General features: G+C 35.0%; 1 protein-coding gene and 1 long non-coding RNA gene across 2 annotated transcripts; both read left to right on the plus strand.

Moving 5' to 3' along the window:
* LOC142986209 (gustatory receptor 5a for trehalose-like) lies at window positions 1-11580 on the plus strand. The gene is made up of 12 exons (XM_076134559.1): window positions 1-34; window positions 239-285; window positions 533-867; window positions 1179-1297; window positions 1792-1968; window positions 2458-2612; window positions 3079-3201; window positions 6433-6590; window positions 6989-7042; window positions 7365-7527; window positions 8081-8170; window positions 11509-11580. Exons 1-12 carry the CDS (start codon window positions 1-3, stop codon window positions 11578-11580), a joined length of 1527 nt encoding a protein of 508 aa, XP_075990674.1.
* Window positions 11581-12104: 524 nt separating this feature from the next.
* Window positions 12105-16401, plus strand: LOC142979834 (uncharacterized). Its single transcript, XR_012959845.1, has 3 exons — window positions 12105-12237; window positions 13075-13287; window positions 16186-16401. It is a non-coding gene; the product is annotated as an uncharacterized LOC142979834 (long non-coding RNA).
* The last annotated feature ends 6814 nt before the right edge of the window (window positions 16402-23215 follow it).

Here is a 23215-nt window from a genome sequence, read left to right on the forward strand (position 1 = left end):
ATGGAAATAAACGAAATTGTCAAAAGACCTCTAGGTACAGTTTTCGTTTGTATTTTTTACGAATTTTTCTTTTAGATTGTCTATAATTAAAGATTTATAAAAAAAACATATATTATTGAATTAAAATTTTATTGAATCAATCTAAATTACATTTAGTTGTATAAAAGCGGAGGGAGAATTATACTCCTTTGTGGAAAAACATTTTATTACTATAATTTCTCAAATTACTTATTTCCAGAAATATCAAAGGAACTAGAAATCATTAATTTCAATGAGCGGAGCGAAGTTCCTGAGTGAGTATACAAAAGATAAAGGTTATAAATAAAACAAATGCCAAATTATATTTAGTCCAATGTGATAAGAAGCCTATTGCTAAACAGTGGATACATGACCAAGCCTAGATGATGCTTTCGATAGCATTCCAATACAAAATGAAATCAAGTATTTTTTTCAATAGTGGCCCGGAGTTTGGTAACTTGTCCGGTATATGGCAGTAAGCTCGTTCCCTACTACATGGAACCAACATTGTTAGTGGCGAAACGTGGTGCATTTCACACACACATCTTCAAAAAAAAAGAAAAACGAAGAAAGAAAAAAAGCCGTGCTATTATGTATGTATGTTAACAAATTTTGCAGCTCATTGTTAAAACAAGAATTTAAAAGTTGGGTGATAGATGAATCGAAATACAAAATACATGAAAAAGATGACGACAGAGCATTACATGGGTATAAGAAGAATGATGAAAACAGAGAGAGAACTCAATTTAGATCGTTCCAGAAGACTATGAGAGTGATGCTTGTTTTCGGCCAGTGTATAGGATTGAACCCTGCTTCGGGATTACTGCAGAAAGATATCGCAAAAATAAGGTAACCTTTAAGACTTTGGTAACAAAGTAATTTAAGACTTTAGTAACAAAATAAGTTTTGTTCCACCCCTAACATCTAAAAGAGCAAAGGAAGGAGTGATACAAAGGATCAATAATGGTCGAAGTATCAGCTGACACACCTCTAAGATACGATAACATAAGATAAGTCTGAATCTTCATAGCACATGTTTCTCGCATCACTACATAGCTTGCTGACTAATTGTCGGAAACGGTCACATAGTTTCAAAGCATAGCTGCATAGCACATTTCTTGTTGAAAGGCACCCTTAAAGTCGCATCATCTTTGTTTCAGGTTCACGGTATACTCTTGGAGAGTGTTATATACCACCTTATTATTGATAGCACAGACTTTAGTAGTAAGTTTGTGTTTCTACAGACTATTCAGTACACCAGTGTCGATTGGATCGCTTGGTGAGCAAATTTTTTCATTAATTGCTTAGTTGTCAACCTAGTATCAAAGATTTTTAAGTCGCCGAAGGCATTTAACATGGCTTGACGACTGTTGACTTAAATGACCACAACCGGGACCGATTAAGGAATAAGATAAGGCACCTGTGTAGGTGCCTGTAGAGGCCAAAGGAATGTACAGTAATTGAAGTAAACTCTATTTTATTGCGATAACAGAACTAAAGAAGCTAATAACTAGTTGTGCTCACTGGTCTTTCAACGATCAGTGGTTTAAGTAACCCAGGCGCGGGCATTCTGTAGATGGGTGGCCGCGTAATGGTATTAGAGCAGACCTTCTCCAGGCTTCGGTGAGCAAGTTAAAATTCGATCCCGGTTGTTGTTAACCATGATATCAGTCAACACTTAAAACAGTCAAACCATTCCAAACGTTTTTCGGGCAGCTTCTGCAACGTTAACATCAGGCTCTTAACAAACTAAACGGCTTTTTTTCCTTACAGCGTTTGTGTCGTTCTACTTTACAACTTGGTGTACCACACTAATATTCCTTTGGATTGCAACGAAATGGTCTGAATTTGTTAAGGAGATATTCAATTGTAACTTGGACGAATATGTTGATAAGACTATCATTAAGAAAGGCAGTCTTCCCTGTATCGTGTTCCTTTGTTTTGCTTTGCGTAAGTACTTACCAGTTTTTATTAACCCTTTGATTGTTATTAGACATTTGACCGCCACGGTCGGCTATACTCGACAATTCAGAACGTGCTCACGACGCTTTCGTTGGAAAATGTCGACAAAAATATAGCGGTTATATTCCAACTAGCTTTCCCGAAATGTCGAATGAAACCCTATCAGCGCCCCAAGTGAGTGCTTTAGGAACTAATTATTTACTACATTTTCTCGATACTCGTTGGCACCGACTGTAGAGAATCGCGCTACGGTTTCTTATGGTTTTTATTAAAGACCGACAACCTGCGAGTCTCTGAAGATCTAACTTCAGAATTTAGTATACCAAAAATATATATCAAATTAAATTTAAATATTATTGCCGGATTCACCACCGCCCTATAGCTATAGTCAACCTATCCAATAGATTATAAGACATCAAATGTAGATGGAAAAATGTACATAATTCCATCTGGTAAGCTAACCGATGCTTATTTCAGTGGAACACATTCTTTCTATTATATCTAAAACAGCACAAATACTGGATTGTACTGCCTACGAATATGATCCTTATGAGGAGCTGATAAAGCATACATTCCCCTGGCTGTTTGATCTGGGAGCTCCGTTTAGCGTGCCAATAGGAGTACTCCTGCAGGTATGTTTTATATTATTAACTTAGCACATATGGTACCCGAAGGCGTAAACAAATTCACCCACGTTTTAGGAAGATGTTAGAACTATGTAATGCAGAGCAAGCCTATAGTCATAAAGAAAATTCTTACCAAAAAAAAACTTCAATAGTGTTACTTTATAAGCACCACGAACCAAACCATGAATGTATACCATGTTTCGATTCTTTAAACATATCTTAAAAATAGGACCACTTTCATAAAAAAAACATATTACAAATAAAAAAAAATCATATTTTTTTTTATTGGTACTCTGCTCTTATTGGTAGTAGCGTGATGATATTTAGCTTATAGTCTTCCTCGATAAATGGACTATCTAACACTGAATAATATTTCAAATCGGACAATTAGTTCCTGAGATTTACGCGTTCAAACAAACAAACTCTTCAGTTTTATAATATTAGTATAGATAAAGTCTAATATTGTTTTCAGTATATCAACTTGATATCGACTATGAACTGGAACTATTCTGACATGTTCATCGTGTGTACAAGTTTGTATCTAACTTCAGTTATGAATCAAGTCAACAAGAGGATACTTTGGGCCGCAGACAAGGTACGATATAATTAGGTTTAGTTACTTATGTCTGTTAGGAATAGAATGTTGAGAAGTTCGTGGCTTAGTTAAAAACAGCCGCGCGGATCGATCTCTGAGGTTAAGCTACGCTTGCCGAGGTTGTTCTGTGGATGGGTGACCATCTTATACATATCGATTTCATCCGTGTTTTGGAAGACTCGTTAAATTGTTGGTCCCGGCTGTCATTGTCGAAGATCTTTGACAGTCGTTAACAGTAGTCAGTAGCTTGAAAGTCTGACAATCAGTCTTACCGAAGGGTATCCTGTTATATCCCAACTAGCACACAAGCGCTATAACAAGCTGCACAATGGCCGGTTAAAGGATTTTTATAACGCCTTAGGCTCCTTAGTAAGAAGTATAGTGGTTCTATAAGCGGCTACAGATCTCTTGTAGCGTCAAATAGGCCCATACTGTCCAGCTTATAGCTCGACATTGGATCTACAGTGGTCGTAAATAGTAATTATAATAGTACGTAGTATAGTAGTAATACAGGAGCGCTAAAATAAGATGAAGGTGGTATAATCGCGCTACAAGAGCTTTTTCGCAGCTTCGTGGCGCTTACCAGCTGTTGTACAGAGGTGGTTAGCGCCACGAGCGTTCGAAAAAGCTCTTGCAGCGCGATTATACCACCTTTACCTTATTTTAGCGCTACTGTGTAACGGTTATAAATGCTAACGCTCTAAATTAGTAATATGGTCGGTTTATTATGGTGTAAACTAAATATATTTTTTTAAAATGAATCATCAGTGACAAATGAGGAGACATTTTATTTTTACGGATTGGATTATTAAAATAACAAGTAGTCTATCGCTTTTATTTCTTTGTGTACGTGATATGAAAGTGCGAGTTCCAGTTTGCTGTCAATATATATGTATATTATCGTCAATATTTTCATGCGCCCTCAAAATATTCAGTTTTAAATGCAAAAATTATATAGATATGTGGATTTGGAAATTGTATTTTGAACATAAATAAGACTTTGAGGGTTACAGATAATTTAATTAGGGTTATAGGTAATAAAAAATGATTTTAATTATGTTAACGTTACCAGGCTATAGATTTATATGATCTTCAAAAGATCGTAATAACCTCAAAAAATATGTTTACCAAATTCTATAATGGCGTCTCGATCAAGCAGCTCTCAGAGTTGGTTACATCTGCTCTAGCGCCTTAAGCTGTACAAAGGCTCTAGTGTTTGCTGTTGTAGACCTCAAGGTTTTGCAGTTGTGGCATAGGAGTGCTTCAATATAACTGTTTTGGTCGCACACCAGCATTTTACTCGTACTTTTAGGGGTCAATCGTTGAATATTAAAATAGTTTGAAAATCTTTTTTTTTTTATTTATTTTATTTGTTTTATTTATTTTATTTATTTTATTTATTTTATTTATTTTATTTATTTTATTTATTTTATTTATTTTATTTATTTTATTTATTTTATTTATTTTATTTATTTTATTTATTTTATTTATTTTATTTATTTTATTTATTTTATTTATTTTATTTATTTTATTTATTTTATTTATTTTATTTATTTTATTTATTTTATTTATTTTATTTATTTTATTTATTTTATTTATTTTATTTATTTTATTTATTTTATTTATTTTATTTATTTTATTTATTTTATTTATTTTATTTATTTTATTTATTTTATTTATTTTATTTATTTTATTTATTTTATTTATTTTATTTATTTTATTTATTTTATTTATTTTATTTATTTTATTTATTTTATTTATTTTATTTATTTTATTTATTTTATTTAAAACAGTTGACAGACTGAACCACCACTGCACCTATGTAAATATATTATGATAATAATTTTAAGCTTTAGTATAAAGGTATATTACTCGGTTATAGCGCTTTAGGTGCTTAACATAATTCTGTAATCCCCATGGCTGTAAAAATGTTTCGAATGATACCTTATACATCTATTTGCCGTACAGAAGCCATATAAATATCTGATATAACGCTCAAGGCGCTATTAAACACCTACGCAACTCTTTTATAGATGAGTAATACACTAGCCCTAAAAAAATCTGTTATAGAACCTAAGGCATTACAAAAAGCTTATTTACGCTCTTGAGCGCTATAAGCGCAACGCATAACTCCGTTTAAACTCCTTTATCTCCTAAAGTCCCCTTATACAGTTAACGGTGTTATAGAAGATTCCATTAACTCAGTTATACTTCCCTAGGCTGTCTAGCGATGCAATTACATGCTCATATATCACTATAAGTCATTAGTTTCCTACTAAACGGCTACTGTCCCGCCTAGCTGTTAAAGGGTTTTTTAAATAGCTAGTATACAACCTATAGAGAATTGTACAGCATTTGAACGACTCTTATGCAACTATCAGGCTGTATAACGACTGTATAAGCAGCTTGTGTGCTAGTTGGGATCCCAGGTCATTGGGCTGTGGAGGTCAGATAGGCAATCGCTTCATGTAAAACACTGGTAATCAGCTGCATCCGGTGAGACTGGAAGCCGACTCCAACATAGTTTGGAAGAAAGGCTAAGCTGATATATATATATATATATATATAGGTATAGAATGTTGTGAAGGCTTGAGCAGAGGAGTTTAAAATACACTTACATCCACGTTTTACCACTAAAAATGCTTGTCCAATGTAATAAGGGGCGAGCCTATTGATAACGTGCATTGCCAAACTCCGGGCTACAATTGAGAAGTATCCTGGTATAAATTAGAGAGAAGACCATATTAATGACTTTGTCGACCTGGAAATTCAACCTTCTGACTTCATAATCAGCAGTTACATACACTGACGACGTGTCACAGAGGCAGTCAATTTCAACATTATTAACGAAAAAAAAATACAAAGCGTGAGAGCATTTCGGAAAAACGTTTTTCATATAAAATGTTAACATTTAACTACTCTATAGACGTAAGCCAGTAGCTCGATTCTCTACTACTATCGACTACCGACAACCGAACTGTCATCGAGAAATTTTGTATGAAAATCTGATCAGCGCCTCTGACGGGTGTCGTAGGAAACATTTTGGCAGTACATTCTAAATGTCAAATGTCGATAGCTAGCCGGTTGTCGGTAGTCGATAGTGGTAGAGAATCGAGGTACAGATGTGTGCTCGCAGTACACATGTCATATAAGCTGAACACGCCATGATAATATTTCGTAGGCTTACGTTAAGTCTACTTTCAAAATGCCAAATTTATCTTTATTTTCCAGACGTACCTTCCTCCATCAATATGGTGCACTCTCCGCGAGGACTTCACTCGAGCCACTCGTCTCGTCAGACTGTTTGACGAAGTGTTCAGTGGTCTGATATTGATCTCCTTCGCCAGCAACCTGTTCTTTATATGCTTGCAACTTTTTAATATATTAGCGTAAGTGTCTACTTACGAAAGGTGAACTCGAGGCATATCTAAGAACAGTCGCGCGGATCGGTTAAGAGAAAGAAAGAGAAAAGCTCGGAAAGCACGTTAAATTGTGGGTCCCGGTAATCATTTTCAAAGAACTTCGACAATCGTTAAAGAATAGGCAGAAGAAAGGGTTTGATTCTATCTAATTCAATACAATTTTGTTCACGATGTTGTTTAAAGTTGTTAAACAACTTTTGGAGGTGACTGTGTATAAAGTGGATTGTCGCGAAACAAAAAAAATGTTTTGGAAAGCAAACTTAACGTAGACCCAGTGCATACGAGTCTCACTTGACTGTTTTAACAGTTGCACATCAATATTTGTATTTTAGTAGTCTTAAAACTAATAATTTATTTTGTTTCAGTAATGGTATAAACCAAGTAGATATTGCAGGAAAGTGTCCACATTTTCCAAGCGGGTGAGTATCTACCGTTTATTTCTAGCACTACGATAATATACATTCTAAAAACTAGAAACGTTTTTGGATTCTATCTGCTGTTAAAAATACATATTTCATTATAATTACGGATAAGGTTTTTTTATAAACATTTGCTGTCCTCATTTGTGGGGAAAAGTTTTTCTTTAATTCTTCCACATGTCTCGTCCATTACTTATATTTTTGTCCATTGATCGAAATCTTTTTAGTACTAGTATTTTTTGAGCTTATCACTAATAAACAGACAGACATATAAGGAAATTTTGGTTGTTAATATAATATTCCAGTATATTTTATATTGCAGTCCTCTCCGTGGCTACGAACACCCTATATACCTGGCGTATTCTTTAACGTTCCTGTTTGTGCGTTTCCTGACTGTCTCCCTGGTAGCAGCAAGCGTGAACGTGGCCTCTTTGGTACCAGCTACAGCATTGTACAGGGTTCCTTCCTCTGCCTACTGTTGTGAGGTTAGTACGTATTCTTATTGAGTGCCTTTATGGCGCGGATTGTTCGTCACAGGGTCTTGCCGAAATCATTACAGAGTTTTTCTGCTAAGAAATTCTTAGTGATTTTCCGAAACTAGGAAATTGATATCGCAAAATTTGTCTTGCAGAGCATGTAAAATTGTCTGCACCTTACCTGATCTCTCACAGGCCGTGTTGATTTATCCATTTCGATGGGTTATGAACAGTTGACTTATTTCAATTAAATATAAATCCACTAAAAGCACTGATCGGATTTTCATACAAAATTTGTTGACAGATAGCCGGTTGTCAATAGTCATTAGTAGTAAAAATTGCCCCACTGAAATTGTTAAAAGCGCTGATAATTTTTTCGTAGACTACTTATAAATCAAAAGCTACATGCACCAAGTTATCACTGATCATTTATTGAACCATAGATTTGGACATTTTTCAGCCAGAGTCTTCCGCGCACCAGTGCCATATACAATGAATATGCCACGGATGTAGCCGTAAATCTGATTATTAAAATGCTATGACTGTTTTCTTTCTTTGCCAGGTTCAACGTTTCATAGATCAAGTACATGGGGGAGTTATAGCTCTCAGTGGGCTAGACTTCTTTTACATAACGAGATCTCTAGTGCTATCAGTAAGTACACTACAATTTACATTTGAGTGACTAAAGTTAAGTTACAAGTTACCCACCGTTTCTGAGGCACATTTTACGGTAGTTTATCTATTCAATAGCGTTTAAACTCATATAAAAAAACGCTATTGAATAGATAAACTACCGCTAAATGTGCTCAGAAACCGGGGTTAACTTGTGCCCTGGCGACTTCGTTCGCGTCAAAAGTTCAAAGGAGAAGGAGGAGTAAAAAGTTCCATGTGTTTATTGAGGTTATAAAATATCTGTGTATCAAATAAAACTAAAAATTGTTTAGTACTTTTGGCGTGATTGAGACTTTCGCATTTATAATTTTAGTAGGATAGTTATAGTATAGATATAAGTATGCAAATAGTTGTTTCTGATCTGGTTGTACGTCACGATTGTGTTTGTAAACGAGAGTAATTTTTCGTTCACCAATTTTCATAATTTGTTCTGATAGTTATTGAAATTTTTTGTGCAATTTATGAAAAGCTATCCATTTTTTACAGTAACAAGACTAATATAGAATCAAAATATTAATATTTTCCATTATTGCCTACGAAAATTTATTTTTTTACAAAAATAAAACGTCATTCGCCATCATAAATAAAAATTTAAAAACAAAATCGTAATAAACATCATTTTTAATAAACTGTCAAATAGAGATGAACGAATGAAATGAATGAACTGAAACAAAACAACGTTCTAATTTGAAATGTCAACAATCTTTTTGTATAATTTGTTATTAGTCCATTGAAATGTTACATGAGATTTACATTTCTTAGAGGACGCAATTTTATTTTTGAAACATGTAGGGAGGGTCAATAGAAGCTTAACTTGAAGTTTGTGGGGTCGCCACCCTTGTCCCCCGGCCGCCATCTTGGAAAAGGGGGTGGAAACACTTTTTTCGCTATATCTCGGAAACTATGCGTCTTACAATAAAACTGTGAAAGCATAATTTGTAGCAAATTATTTTGCCTACAAATATGTTAAATAACTTTTTGCCCTAAATTAACAATTAAAGAAGTTAGAAGCAAAAATGTGCAATTTTTTTTATAATTATTTTCTTTATTGCTCTATAACTTTTTTTAGCGACAGTCGCGCGGATGGATCTCTGAGGTTAAGCCACGCTTGCCGAGGTTGTTTTGTGGATGGGTGACCATCTTACACATATCGAGTTCCTCCCTGTTTCGGAAGGCACGTTAAATTGTGGGTCCCGGCTGTCATTTTCGAAGATATTTGACAGTCGTTAACAGTACTCAGAAGCTTGAAAGTCTGACAACCAGTCTTAACGAGGGGTATCGTTTTCTATCCCAGGTAAATGGGTTGTGGAGGTCAAATAGGCAGTCGGTCCATCTAAAACACTGGTATTCAGCTGCATCTGGTGAGACTAGAAGCCGACTCCAACATAGTTTGGAAAAAAGGCTAAGCTGATATGAATAAATTAAAAAAAAATAACTCAGACCAATCTTGTAGAGTATTTTTAGAGGAAAATTTTGCCCTATATTTTTTTTAATTTCATTAATTAGAAACTCAGTCACAGCGCTCCGAAATAGACCGGATACAGAAAGAAAATTTATGTAAAAAAAATTCACTATTTTGCTTATAAGTTCTTTAATTGTTAATTTAGGACAAAAAGTTGTTTAACATATTTGTCGGCAAAATAATTTGCTACAAATTATGCTTTTACAGTTTTATTGTAAGACGCATAGTTTCCGAGATATAGCGAAAAAAGTGTTTCCACCCCCTTTTCCAAGATGGCGGCCGGGGGACAAGGGTGGCGACCCCACAAACTTCAAGTTAAGCTTCTATTGACCCCCCCTACATGTTCCAAAAATAAAATTGCGTCCTCTAAGAAATGCAATATTCGGCCCTCAAATTGTAACATTTCAATGGACTATATGCAAATAAATGAGAAGCCTTTTTCTTTTTATAAGTAAGGAGAATTACAACTTGCTTTGCTTGTCGGGTTTGCTTAATTTTTTTTATATTTTGAAAGGCCGAGTTATAAATATGATGGCCTTTCTTTAATACATATTTACAAGTAACCAGAGACAAAAATGTTTAATTTCAACATCGTAAACACTTGACTTGAAAAAACCAGAGATTTTTAAATTAGTTTTTACATTTTTATAATTTCTATTCAAAAATTTCGAGAAAAACTAACTTACTTTTTCATTAAATATAGGCTGTGGAAACTCCATAATTACGCAAAAGTATTTTTAATTTATTAATATAATAATAATAATAATATATTTTATTTGCAAAAAATGTGGTGGTATACAGGTATACAGGTGTTAATTATCTTAAAGAACAATCACATTTTGCCATTATTGGCATGCAAAAACTTAAAGACTAACATTTTAGTTCGATGTCTTAAACTCTAGGAAACTTTTAACATCATAAAAGTTGTTGCTAAGTAACCAATTATACAATTTTTTCTTAAATGCCATTGAATTTAAAGATTTTAAACAAGTAGGTAATTTATTGTACAATTTTACTGACATGGCTATGCAACTTTTATTATATTTTGTTAATCTGGGTATTTCATTTAAAATTAGCATATTTGGATATCTCCTATTCCTAGAATTAACCGAAGAGGCGGTTTTAAACAATGCTTTATTTTTATGTACAAACATAGCACATTCATAGATGTAGAGCGATGGTAGTGGTAACAAACCAAGCTTACGAAATTCAAAATTATTAAAATGTGCGCCAACAGAAAAGTTCATAAAAATCTATAGAATTAACGAAGGGGAAAATATTTTGGACTGTAATTAGTGCGATGGTGTTTCGGTACATCTAACTAATATTGCAAATGCGAAAGTCTGTACATACATACACATAATAATATGTCATGTCTTCTCTTCCTTCGCTGAAAAACTACTGGAAGGATTTAAATATGGTCCAGAGATAGTTTATAACATGGATTAATTTATTTATTTATATATATAATTTGTAATATAATATACTTATACCTGGGACACTTTACAGGAAATTTGTTTACGCAAACGAAGTCGCCAGCAAATACGCTTTATCTACCCACGGGGGAGCCCGTAGAGCCCAGCGGGTTTATCACGTATCTCAGTTGATAACTAGTGTACGCCAAATTGATGGTCACTATTCAGTACATTGCTGCTTTGATGTAACGTGTGAATCTAGTGATTAACACGTTACGTGAAAGCAGCAATGTGGATCCTCATAAGGGAAAAAACAATGTACAGCATAGCTTTCAAATAGTTGTCAACTGAGATAAGTAATAGCCCCCACCAGGAAAAGAAGCGATTAATAATTACATATATTTATTTGTATCTATTTATCTACATTTATTTTATTTTCAGGTGGCAGGCACTATAGTGACGTACGAACTCGTACTGTTGCAGTTCAACAACGACGAGTTAAATAATCCATAGAAAGTGTTTTTTTAGTTTAGTTTGTGAGGGCGGTCGAGTAATATAACAAAGTCAATTAATTCTATACTTATTTATGTATGTAATAGTACTCAAGCAGGACTGTGGAGAGGAAGTCGTTTTTGAATACCGAGAAAATATCAATAGGTCATAGAGTTGTGACTTGAGATTTCCTATTAAAAAATTAAAGAATTCCCTGTTAGTTGCCGGGAGCTAGGAAGTTGAGGTCGTAGACCTCCGTGCTTGAGAACGACTTTAAGTTTTTAACAGGTCGCAGAGTTGGCCGGTTTCTATGAAACTGGCCGCTATTGCTAGTGACAGCACTTTTACTTCAATGTATAGCGAACACAATACATCAAATCAAATACATTGCTGTTTTATTAAGTTAACTTATCGATATTTCTTTATTTGTTCATGATACTGCAATAAATTCAAAATTGCTAAAAAATGTGCATGATAAGTTTAAATTTCTTAATAATATTTGTCTACTATTAGAAATAATGGGTTTCAAAATCTAAGAATGCAATATGAATAAGAATGGAATATTTTTGCTTGAACTGTTGTAAAAAAGTAATAAAAGTGAAATTGGTTTTTAAATTGAATTTGTTTTATTCTTTGTCATGGTTATTTTTAGTTTTTATTTATTTTTCGGATTTATTGGTGAGTTATATTTTATATTAAAATTTGTTCCTCATAGATAAACATGGCGTGTTTCGCAGAAAGTTCGAGAATGAATATATTATGAGAATTTCAAATCTTATTTCTTAATTATTTATAATACAAAAGTTGAAAGGAGGTGGCGTCCTCTGGTCTCTCCACATCTCTATAGGAATAAGGCGGATTTTTATGTATGCGTGCATTGTCTTATCGGGTCAAAGATTGTTATTTTACTCAACAACAACCGAGCCCTTTACGTGCCTTTCCAAGCGCGGACACGTTCGGCTCAAATACAACTAAAAGACCACCGATCAATAGCATGTCCGCGCCGAAGGTTGCTTAACCCTGTAATCGTTTACCGACTGCCAAGCAGTACTAGCATTTAGGTGCTCATCTCTATTATCGCACTTTATACCCTGTCAATTGCTGGCAATAAGACGGTATTAGTTAATTTGACTGCCTCTGTGACGCGGCCGGTAGTTTTTGCGACTGCCGTGCTAGAGATGCCGGTTTCGAATCTTGGGTCGGGCCAAAAAGTCTTTTCTGAGATTTTCTGTTTATAAAATTCTCAGAGATTGCCCGGAACTAAGAAGTTGAGGTCTTAGACCTCCGTGCCTCGGAGAGCACGTAAAGCCGTCGGTCCTGCGCCTGACCTCTCTCTGGTCGTGTCGGTTTTGCCGTCCCACCAGACTATGAGAGTAAAGAAACAGAGAGTGTACCTATGTATTGCGCTCACACTTGGCCACTATAAAAAAAAACCTGCACAATTGGCTGGTTTCAATTAAACTGGCCACCGTAGCCGAAATTGACCAGGATCACTTTGTACGCTTCCATTTCCAGCACTTACACTATCAGTACCAAGACAACCTCGTTCCGGTAACTTCATACACTTCCTAAGCGTACAACCTAGCATACCTTGCGATAACGTATGTGATGACCTGCCTATAAACGACTTCAGACCAGTGTGTATGATGCACAGCAGGTACAAAAAAGGATTTCAGTTCTTCATGAACATGTGCCATGCGAGGAAAGCAATCTGCATTGATAATTCTTGTAAGTATTTGAATACGTGTTTTAACGGGATATCTTTCAAAACATACCCGGCTCTCTTGGGGTTGAGAGTCCGGTTATGTCGGATTCTTATCGACTAAAACCCTCGGTACTTGTTCACCTGGTAGGTATAAATTTCTTAGGTAGCATGCAGGGGGACGAGACCCGTCAGATTTTTAGTGGGCTCCACGGCAGACCACATACCCCGTTTGCGCAGTCCTAGCGCGGCGCGGGCCTGGCCGGTAAAGGGATTCCCTGACGAAAAAAAAGGCACAAATTTCTACAAATCTCTAATACTCACCAAGTTGGCGTTAAGAACTTTGTATATCATCAAGAACTGCCGAAAACAGCACAGTACAGCTTGGTGACAGACAGACGAACAAGAAGCATTCTTCAAATTCAGATTTGGGTTCTTTACTCACTCTTTGTTTCTTTTTTTTGTGCGTTAACTTACTTTATTGGTCGTGAAACAGTAACGGGTGAATTATTATTATTATATATTTATTAACTTTTGCACGCAACGATTTTTGATTTTCATATCAAGTGTAGTTGCACTTTGATCTGCTCTTAATTGGAGTTAAAGCAGATGAAATAACAAAGAATATTCTCTGATCAACCCTTAGAGAGCATAAAAGCTAGTTTATCTTAATCTACCCGCAAACTTGTAAAGAGCTCATCGTCCACTTAATAATTCATTGTGTTAAAAAACTCTCGTGAATCGAATACCTAAGCCTCTTTAAGTCAGCAAAACTTTAAGAACACTTTGAAGGTGAAGAGAAAAAATATTGGAAAATTGCCTCAGACTTATTGAATCGACTGAATTTTAGACGGAGCTTATCTTTACTTTTAGGCAGGGCCTGTTTAGCCCGCTGATATATAACCAGGTTGAGTTTTTTTCAGCTGCACGTTTGAGAGTAGTTGCGTTTACTTCTTCCAGCGCTGACGCTGGTTGCATAGGTCGTCTAAACGTATTTATATACACTATGATGTATGGGACACAGCGCAGTGATGCTTAAGTGCAGCCCAAGTTTGCTCGACCGCTCAGCGCAGGAGAAAGGGAAGTCCTCGTGCCATGTGGTGTGTTTAAAAACCCAGGTCATATATCAAGCACTAGTTTAAAATAAGTTCTGACAGCAATAACAGGCCCGCAATGGCGAGACAGACTTTCTCATTATGGAGTATGGATGCAACAAAAATCTCTTTACTACAGATTTTAGGGAACATCTATTGAATTTCATTCGATAAACGTAAATAGCTATAAAGTGGAAATAAAAGACTTTACGGCCAGTTATATCGAGATTCGAGAATAAGCCATTTAAAATACACCTCAAAAAATAGTTCCTATGTCGCCCGCTAGATTTTCATACAAAATTCCTCGATAGCTAGCCGGTTGTTGATAGTCGAGAGCGATGGAGAATCGCGCTATTGAATAGGTTTTGTCTCGCCTGAACTACGAACTACGTGTTCGAAACAATCGTATGTATCTGTGCATACTCGCTGTTGTTTACAAAGCCTGTATGTGTCGAGTAAACTAAAGCTGACAGTACTATAGTAACCTACTTGTGGGTAGTATAGTATGTGCTTCTCGAACTAGTGTAGAGATTTACTTACTATAAATAAATATTAGCGGACAACTCACACACGGTCATTTGATTCCAAAGTAAGCAGAGCTAGTACTATGGTAACCAAATAACTGATGAACATACTTATGTACTCCTAAATACATACTTGATAAATTACCTACCAGGCTCAGAACAGATACTCGTGGTCATCACACAAATATTTGCCCCGGGTGGTATTCGAACCCGCCACACGCGGCGCTACCATTTTTGGCCTGTTACATAAAGATAATAATTTAAGAGAGACTCAGAATTATTAACAATAATAGTCCGTAATGCCAAAACTCTTTACTAAGTTGTCGGACCATAGCAGTTTCAAAACTGGCCGCCATGTCCGAATATTGCACGAGAGGCCTTAAAGAATTCTAAGTAGTACCACTAAAAACTTATCCTTTATCACATTTGCTACGGACCGTCAGGAACAGAAAAGGGTTCTTTTAGTTAATCTCTGATTAGGGGAAATCTGTTTGGGACAAGAATTTAATTGGGAACTATAGTCAAACTATGTACGCAGAGCACTCACATTCTTGGTTTGAATTGAAGCATTGAATGTTTATTTGATTTCATACGTTTATACATATCGTTCCCTGGTCTCTGCCTACGCCTATGGCAGTTAGGCGTGATTTTACGTATGTGTGTTTGTATTTATACCAGACATTGAGACTCGTGTGAATTATTTGCTTATCCATGCAGATCAATACGAACAAAGTGTTGACGTTTAAAATCGGCATAGTAAATTAGTTCCTACGGAACACACTAAGAGGGCTAATTAGATTTTCAAACAAAAACTATCGGTACCAACTCGGTTCTCGATAGACAATAGGTCAGTTGCAAATTATTGTAAATAAAGAAATAAAATCTTTATTATGTATATCACTTGACAACCGTTTGACAGCCACAGTCATTATTCTTTCTGTACATTGTTTCTTTTCTTTAATGAACGTCTGTTATATGTTATGTCAATGCAGCAATGTACTGCATAGTGGTTATCAAATTTCCGCACACTAGTAGACATCTACAGAAAACATACTGTACCTCGATTCACTATCACTATCGACAACCGGCTAGCTATCGAAATTTTGACGTTTAGAATGTACTGCCAAAATATTTCCTACGACGCCCGTCAGAGGCGCTGATCAGATTTTCATACAAAATTTCTCAATGACAGGTCGGTTGCCGGTAGGCAATAGTAGTAGAAAATCGAGCTACTGTTTGTTTTTGTATACCACAGTAGTCATTAATAGCGAAATTTTTAAAAGAAAATTTATATATTTTTTTACAGTTCTTCATATGGTTCATCCAGATAGATGTTTGAAGACAAATCAATACTTTCTACCTATCTTATGAAGAGACATAAAGACGAAAAATCATCACACGTACTGTGATCTGCATGACTTTTACTGTTTCATAATTAGTGTGTAATTGTTAGTTTTCCCACATAAATAAATAAATAAAACCGAGATTTTTTCGTAAAACAACGAACACGATATAATAAAGAATTAGTACAATTGGGTTATATTTCTTTGGAACCCTTTCCGTGGGGCTTGAGTCGTTTCTTTTAATTGCGTAATTATTGTGATTCTGTACCGTGACGAGAAGCAACTTTGCATCTGTTTTCCGTTTGCTTGCTTTATTTTTTCCTGTTCATTGTCTTTAATTCTTTGATTTTAGTACAAATGCTTTACAATAAAGTAAAGCTTTAAAATAAAGTACAGTCTTACTGCTGCAAAGGTTTTAATAATGTATGCGAGAGAGAAATTGAGACGCTGGCTTTCTCTCTTTAAGGGAGAAGATTCATGAATTGCAGCAAACAGTATTTGCTTAAATTTATCTAAGGTCGAGGGTCCGGTTAAAAAAGTAGCTATATTCTCAACTAAACGAAACGCTACTACAAGTTCTAGAATTAAAAGATAATCTAGCCAAATAATAAGCCTTGTATTAATATTTATAAATGCATAATTAGAACTGGGGTCACGTCCCGAACTCACGACCTCATAACATCTGAGCATGCACGGAAAAAGGGTAAATAATTAAAGGATCAACCCACAGAAATAACGGTCTCTGAACAAGATTATATTTTGGAAAAAATATACACACACAGAAAAATTAAGTTGAGAAGTTTATTTTTCTTTTGTGAATATCACGCGATTCGATACTGACAGTACTATCGAGTATCGAGATTCTGACATTTAACATGCACTGCATAAATAGTAACGACGGGACCCGCTAGAGGGCAATCAATTTTTAAGTTTATGTCTTTTGGGTGGCCTTGAAATTGAAAACCTTGTACCAAAAGAAAAAATATATTATTTATTATACAACTTTACAATAAGATTTTACTCGGAACGTTTAATTTTATTTGTGATAACAAAGTTAGGATAAGCCATGAATTATTGCGTTCTTTGTGGGCAACTGTTGCTTTTGTACGGAACCACAGACCCCGATGATATTAAAATTGTTCACAAGTTTCTTAACCTGAATAAAAGGAAGAAATACTACTTTTTATATTAAAATTGTTTTTAAAACAGTTTTTGTTCTTATGAACTTTGAATTTTATACTACCCAAAAAAAAAACCATTCCTTTAAAGAGAGAATAATAGAGAATAATAATATCTTTATTTCCCATTTAAATTCACATATGACAATACAACTGATTCCCAAACTAGGCTAAGCCTGTATGTTGGGCAACAGGGTTCAAACCGTGAATCATGTTACAGAATTAAAGAATTTTGTGGATGTGGGATTCAAGTGCATGCATGCATATATTTGTGCGAGCGCATGTGTGCGAGCGCATGTGTGTGAGTGTGAGTGTGGGGTGTGAGAATACTCAAATAGTTTAAATTAAGTTTCATAAAAACGATCAAACATCCATCCATACATACATAATATCACGTCTGTTTTACATTATGACTGTGGTAATTATACAATAACTCTTTATACATACACAAACAATACTTATTATTATATTTTTATATTAGATTTAATTAATATAAAAATTATTTCTCTCATAAACAGTATGAAAACGAAACAAATATAATGTTGGTCCAAAGCTACTGACCGGCTACCTTTTCAAACAACCGCGGTTATTTAAGGCTGTACATTAATATTCCATTGCGGGCAGACAGCCTTAGTTGTTGAAAAACGCTGAAAACATACATTTAAGTGTACGTACGCACTTGGAAATATTATAAAGTATTTTTTTTTTTACTACACCACACTTTAGGCCCGAAAATGTATCATTATTTATCCATCCGCGTATAGCCTTTCAATTTATTTATTAACTACTTTATCAAATACTGACAGCTGCAAAGATAATTCGTAGGTAAGCCACACATTGTTAGTAAAAGGCGCGATACAATCGATTAACATGAAGAAAGCGCGCAGCGCTCGTAGCATATTCCGGAGAAACTATTATTTAAACTAAAATAAAATGTTAAACTGACGATAGAACATCGATATAACAGTAGAAAATCATAGAAAATCGCGCTACAGACCAGTGCTTTCATACTATCGACTATCAACAAAATATGTTTTATGAAGAACTGATCAGCGCCTCTAGCGGGCGTCGGAGGAACTACTTTTTGTAATAATTTTAAGTCGGAATTGAAAGTGAAAACAACGGAGCGGAGTTCCAGTACCGATTGTTCTTCTTGAAAAATATGTTACAGATTATTTTAACTTAGGACATTGTGCAATATTATGTTTTTAAATGTTCAGAAAGCCTTTATACCTGACGTGCCTGTACTTGTTCAAACAAATCCGTTTTCGTCACGTATTTTAGATATGTAAGTGAATAATGTAATGTAATCTCTTTTTGGGCATGTTTGAGCTTTTCTTTACCGCGCCTGGATAAACCTGGATTAGGGATTTTTTCGCTTATTGCCTTTTTTATGACCGTCGTAAAATTATAAGAAATTAACATTCGCAGATCTAACTAATCTAACCAAACTAGCCAAGTCCAATGGATAACTCACTAAATCCATTTTTATCCAAAAGCAAGTTTACAAAATAGAATAATCCGTAGTAAGGGCGAAACGTAGGTATATTTCACACATGTACCTTCAGGTACAAAGGACTTGATATACCTATTGTATTTATTTATGTATTAATCTGTATTTTATACTGTTACTGTAATAGGGAAGTCAGAAAGTCTGTCTGTCAGTCTGTTACACTTTCATAGCTAAACCGCTGAATTGCTTTTTAATGAAATATTGATAATATTTAATAAATACAATATGCTTAAAATTGGAGGCCAAACAGGCGGAGTCACACGAATCAGCTAGTACTGAACAGGAATACATTTTTCGAGGTGACGCCATATTGAGAAAAAATCCCATTTCACAAATTGCTATCACATTATTTACATTTACTCAACCATCGCGGCTTTTAAAGTAATAACTTAATGCTTACGGAGTGTGAAATATCATTTATTTTTAACTTTTCGACGTAGTGCCTCGTGTTTTAGGAAAGGAACCTACGTCTGGTTTTTTAAAACGTACAAATGATTTTGTGTAAACATTTAACTCTGGTGGAAATAGAATAACACAATTCTTATTTTTCTGCGACAAATCCTACAAAAAATAAACACGTTTACTTCCCTAAATAAATAAATAAAAGTCAACTTTTATTATAGGCGAGCTATGAAGTCAAATTTTAGTGTATACGTTATAGTTACATTGATTACTTGGCCCTGAAAGCCTTAAAATCGTTACAGACAGGCATAATTTCACTTTTATAATATCAATAGGTCTCTTTTTCTATTAAGTTCTTAAATTACTTCTACAGGTATTGAAATAAAACATTCCCTAACTTTTATCTCTCCCATTAATATCTTCGCAAAAAATACGATTATGACGTTTTGTTTTAAAATTGTAATTAGCAAAGTTTTTGGGTCACCTTGATCTCCATACCGTAACGAATCCTCGTGACCCGAATATGAGTTTTATGACTTAGTTTATAAGACTGTCCTAGGAATTTGTAAGTGATCCCAAAAAGGGGAATAAACTACAGTATAGGTATTCTGGTAAGCTTCACCTTAAGAACGTTAGAAAAAAATCTGACCAATCGAGGTAAACTTAGCGATGTTCATTAATAATGATGACTGACTAGTCCATAATCGGCTACAATGTTTAAAAGTACTATACTTATCTCGTAGTAAGATGGGACAGTAACCGACACGAGAGCGAGAGATCGGGCGCAGAGCTGAGGGCTTTGTACGCTATACTGGCCCAAAAGTCTACGACCTCTTCTATTTATGAATGATTGAGAATTTCTGGACAGAAAATCTTAAAAATAACTATTTGGCCTAACCCGGGATTCAAAGAGGAGACTTCAGTCACTAACTGCGCAAATGTAGCCAATTGGTATCAACATTTGACACTTGCCTGCTATGAGGGGTAAGACAATTAGACTATACTTACACATTGTCATTATACTGGTATATAAGACCTTTGTAAAATAAGACAGTATTCTTCGTTAAAAATCTGAAAAGCTCGGTTTTTTCCTTATTTTAAAACACAGTGGGTTCAAGACAAACTCTAGAGACATAATTAGTGCACTCGCAGCGTATTGTAAACTTTGTCTGGGAAAGGATACTTCAGTCTATACAAAGAAACAAAGAGCCCACTTGTTCTTTAGAAAATATACAATTAGTTGTGCCGGAAAAATAAAATATTATGACTGTGACAAAGAAAAGGTATACACGAGTATTTTTTTTATTTTTTGCTTATTTTTATTGTGTGTGGGCACTCTTTTTATGCTACGCTACAGTCCTGACATTATGTTTTTGTTTGCAGTTGATATTATTAACGTGAAATACTTATGCAATGGTTAACGTGGTTATCTCGCCGCAAGAACCGTAGAGCCGTGTGTGGCGGGTTTGAATCCCACCCAGGACAAATATTTATGCGATGAGCACGAGTATCTGTTTTGAGCCTGGTTATTAATGTAGCTATTTATGTATGTTTTTAGAAGTATAATATTATGTTTATCAGATATCTTACCATAGTACAAACTCTGCTTAGTTTGGAATCAGATCACCATGTGTGAGTTGTCCAACGGTATGTGTCACAATATAACGTTTTACTGATTATTTTATCTTAAGCTTTACGTAAATAAAAGAACATCCTAATGTTTTAGTAGCTGCAGTGAAATGCAACGTATAATCTTGCCGACATGCTCCCGAAGAAAATAATATCACCGCTCTTCGTTTTACTCACGGAAAGCTGTACCGATCTGCCAGTAAGTCGCTAAAAACGGATGTGATATAAATATTGTCAAAACTTAAAATAATTTAGTTTTTTCTATAAAAAGTTCTCGGCCGAGTAACCAATTTTGGTGACCAGAGGGGTGTTTGTTTTGTTTTAAAGACAACTCCCGCACTAAGAATTGCTCTTGTGTCGCAGTGACATGCAAACAACGGACACAAAGTACACCCAGACCCGAAATAATTATTCGGGGACGGCATAAATTATCTGAAACTTATCAATAAATTTTCAAACTGACTTAGTCTTAAAAACTTAACAAATACGTTTCTACGGCTAAACTACAAAACAGAAATTGATGGAATATAACAGACGAAGAAACGACGATTATTTAGCATATCTCACACTTATTTATAAACCGTGAAACTCACCTAAGTACGCAGTCCAAGTATGAATACGGTGAATACCATATCAATCAGCGTATATTTTACTTGCCCTATCCGCATACAACCACATCGTGTAAGAAACCAAGCAAGAGCAGCTTTGAGGTGAACTAGCGAATGGAATTGGGAGATTATCAGAGCTCCGAGGCACAGATAGTGTGTGTACGTGAATGTGTGACCTGCGCTTTAAGAGATCTGCGACAGAAAGTACCTCGAGAACTACTCACGTATGCAAATTGAACGTATAAGGCGCTCGTAGTCGCGGTCACCGGTAAGTAAAACATCAGTAGGTTAAGCAACTTTAGCTCGGACTGTCTTTAGATGGGTGACCGCAAGTGGTATATCTATAGGCTTCGGAGAGTTTGTCAAATGTAGGTACGAGTAGTTGTGAAATTAAGACAGCAGTGGTTTAGCTATGTCAAAAGCACGAAGATTGCATGAGACTTACATTGTTGATAGCGGTCGGTGGGTGTGTTTTATTTCACATCTTCCTACACCTTAAGTATGCAATGTAATGTGCTGAAATAAATGAATTAAGGTAGGCATCCGAACAGAGGCTTGCGGGCCAATTAGCTAAGATTTTCGTCAAATCATTTACAACATTGTTCTAGTCGGGGAACTGTACCTTTCAATTTATTAAAGTTTCATGAAAGGAAAAATGTATTCAGCTCATAACAATATGCAATAACCTCGAAAACTTTAACTTAATAAAACAGAATATTGTAGAAACAAATAGCCATTTCGAACACTGATTACAGAAAGCTAAGAGTATGCTCTCAGCTTTCTTTACTTAAAGTTGAACAAGTTGGTGCATTTCTTTCATCGAGTCGCCTTCACTTGCTTTGATTTAAGATACACTGAATTGAGTGAAAAAGCCGTTCGAGATAAGCTTCGAGATTTCCTTGAAACAAGCAATTGTTAGATTGATATTTTTGTTAGATATTCGAACGTGGGGTTTAATGATTGTTGCTGATTCAAGAAAGTAGGTCGATTGAGGAATGTTTATTTCTTTAAATCGAAAGTTACTGAATTGATTTTGATAAAATTATACACAACGTACATTTATAAAAATCGCTTAGCCTGAAAATATAGCAATCGATTTATTTTTTTAACTGACCCACTGCTGGGCAAATTCTCCTGTCGAAACGGAAAGGGGTTAGGCGGAAAGGTAAATTTAAATTAAAAATTAAAAACAGAAAAACTGTCCGACAAGTTAACAAAATGTAAAAATAATGTAACAACAAAAACCATTTAACCGTACACTTTCAATTAACAGGAAACATTTTATACAAAATATTGGTTTACAATTTCCAGAATAACGATCATTCATTGCGAAAACTTGCGAAAACAATTAACATCAGTTCATTGAGCCTTGTTTGAGTTTCAAAAATCTTAATAAATTTAACAATCGTTTTATAAACTGTTATAAAGGGCTATTGGGCCTTACGGTTTGTTTTCAAAACAAGGGTCTCGACAGTGGCTATAAATTTGAGGAGGGAAGAAATAAATCGAGAAGGTCATCCGGGAGAGACAACGACCGTACTTTCAACAACACTGGACAAAACCACATGGAGGGGAAAAAACTCAATAGATTTTTTATTTAAAATACCCAACGTTTTATCAAGTAAGTGTAAGTATACTTTAAAGATATATAGATGTTTGGTAC

Source organism: Anticarsia gemmatalis, chromosome 2, assembly GCF_050436995.1.
Source record: "Anticarsia gemmatalis isolate Benzon Research Colony breed Stoneville strain chromosome 2, ilAntGemm2 primary, whole genome shotgun sequence".
Taxonomy (NCBI): domain Eukaryota; kingdom Metazoa; phylum Arthropoda; class Insecta; order Lepidoptera; family Erebidae; genus Anticarsia; species Anticarsia gemmatalis.

Bases quoted from the DNA above. Each gene is read 5' to 3' on its own strand.
- LOC142986209 (XM_076134559.1), top strand. From the start codon at position 1: ATGGAAATAAACGAAATTGTCAAAAGACCTCTAG. The intron at 286-532 runs GTTCCTGAGTGA...CAACATTGTTAG, and splicing joins ATTTCAATGAGCGGAGCGAA to TGGCGAAACGTGGTGCATTT. The intron at 1,969-2,457 runs GTAAGTACTTAC...TGCTTATTTCAG, and splicing joins GTTCCTTTGTTTTGCTTTGC to TGGAACACATTCTTTCTATT.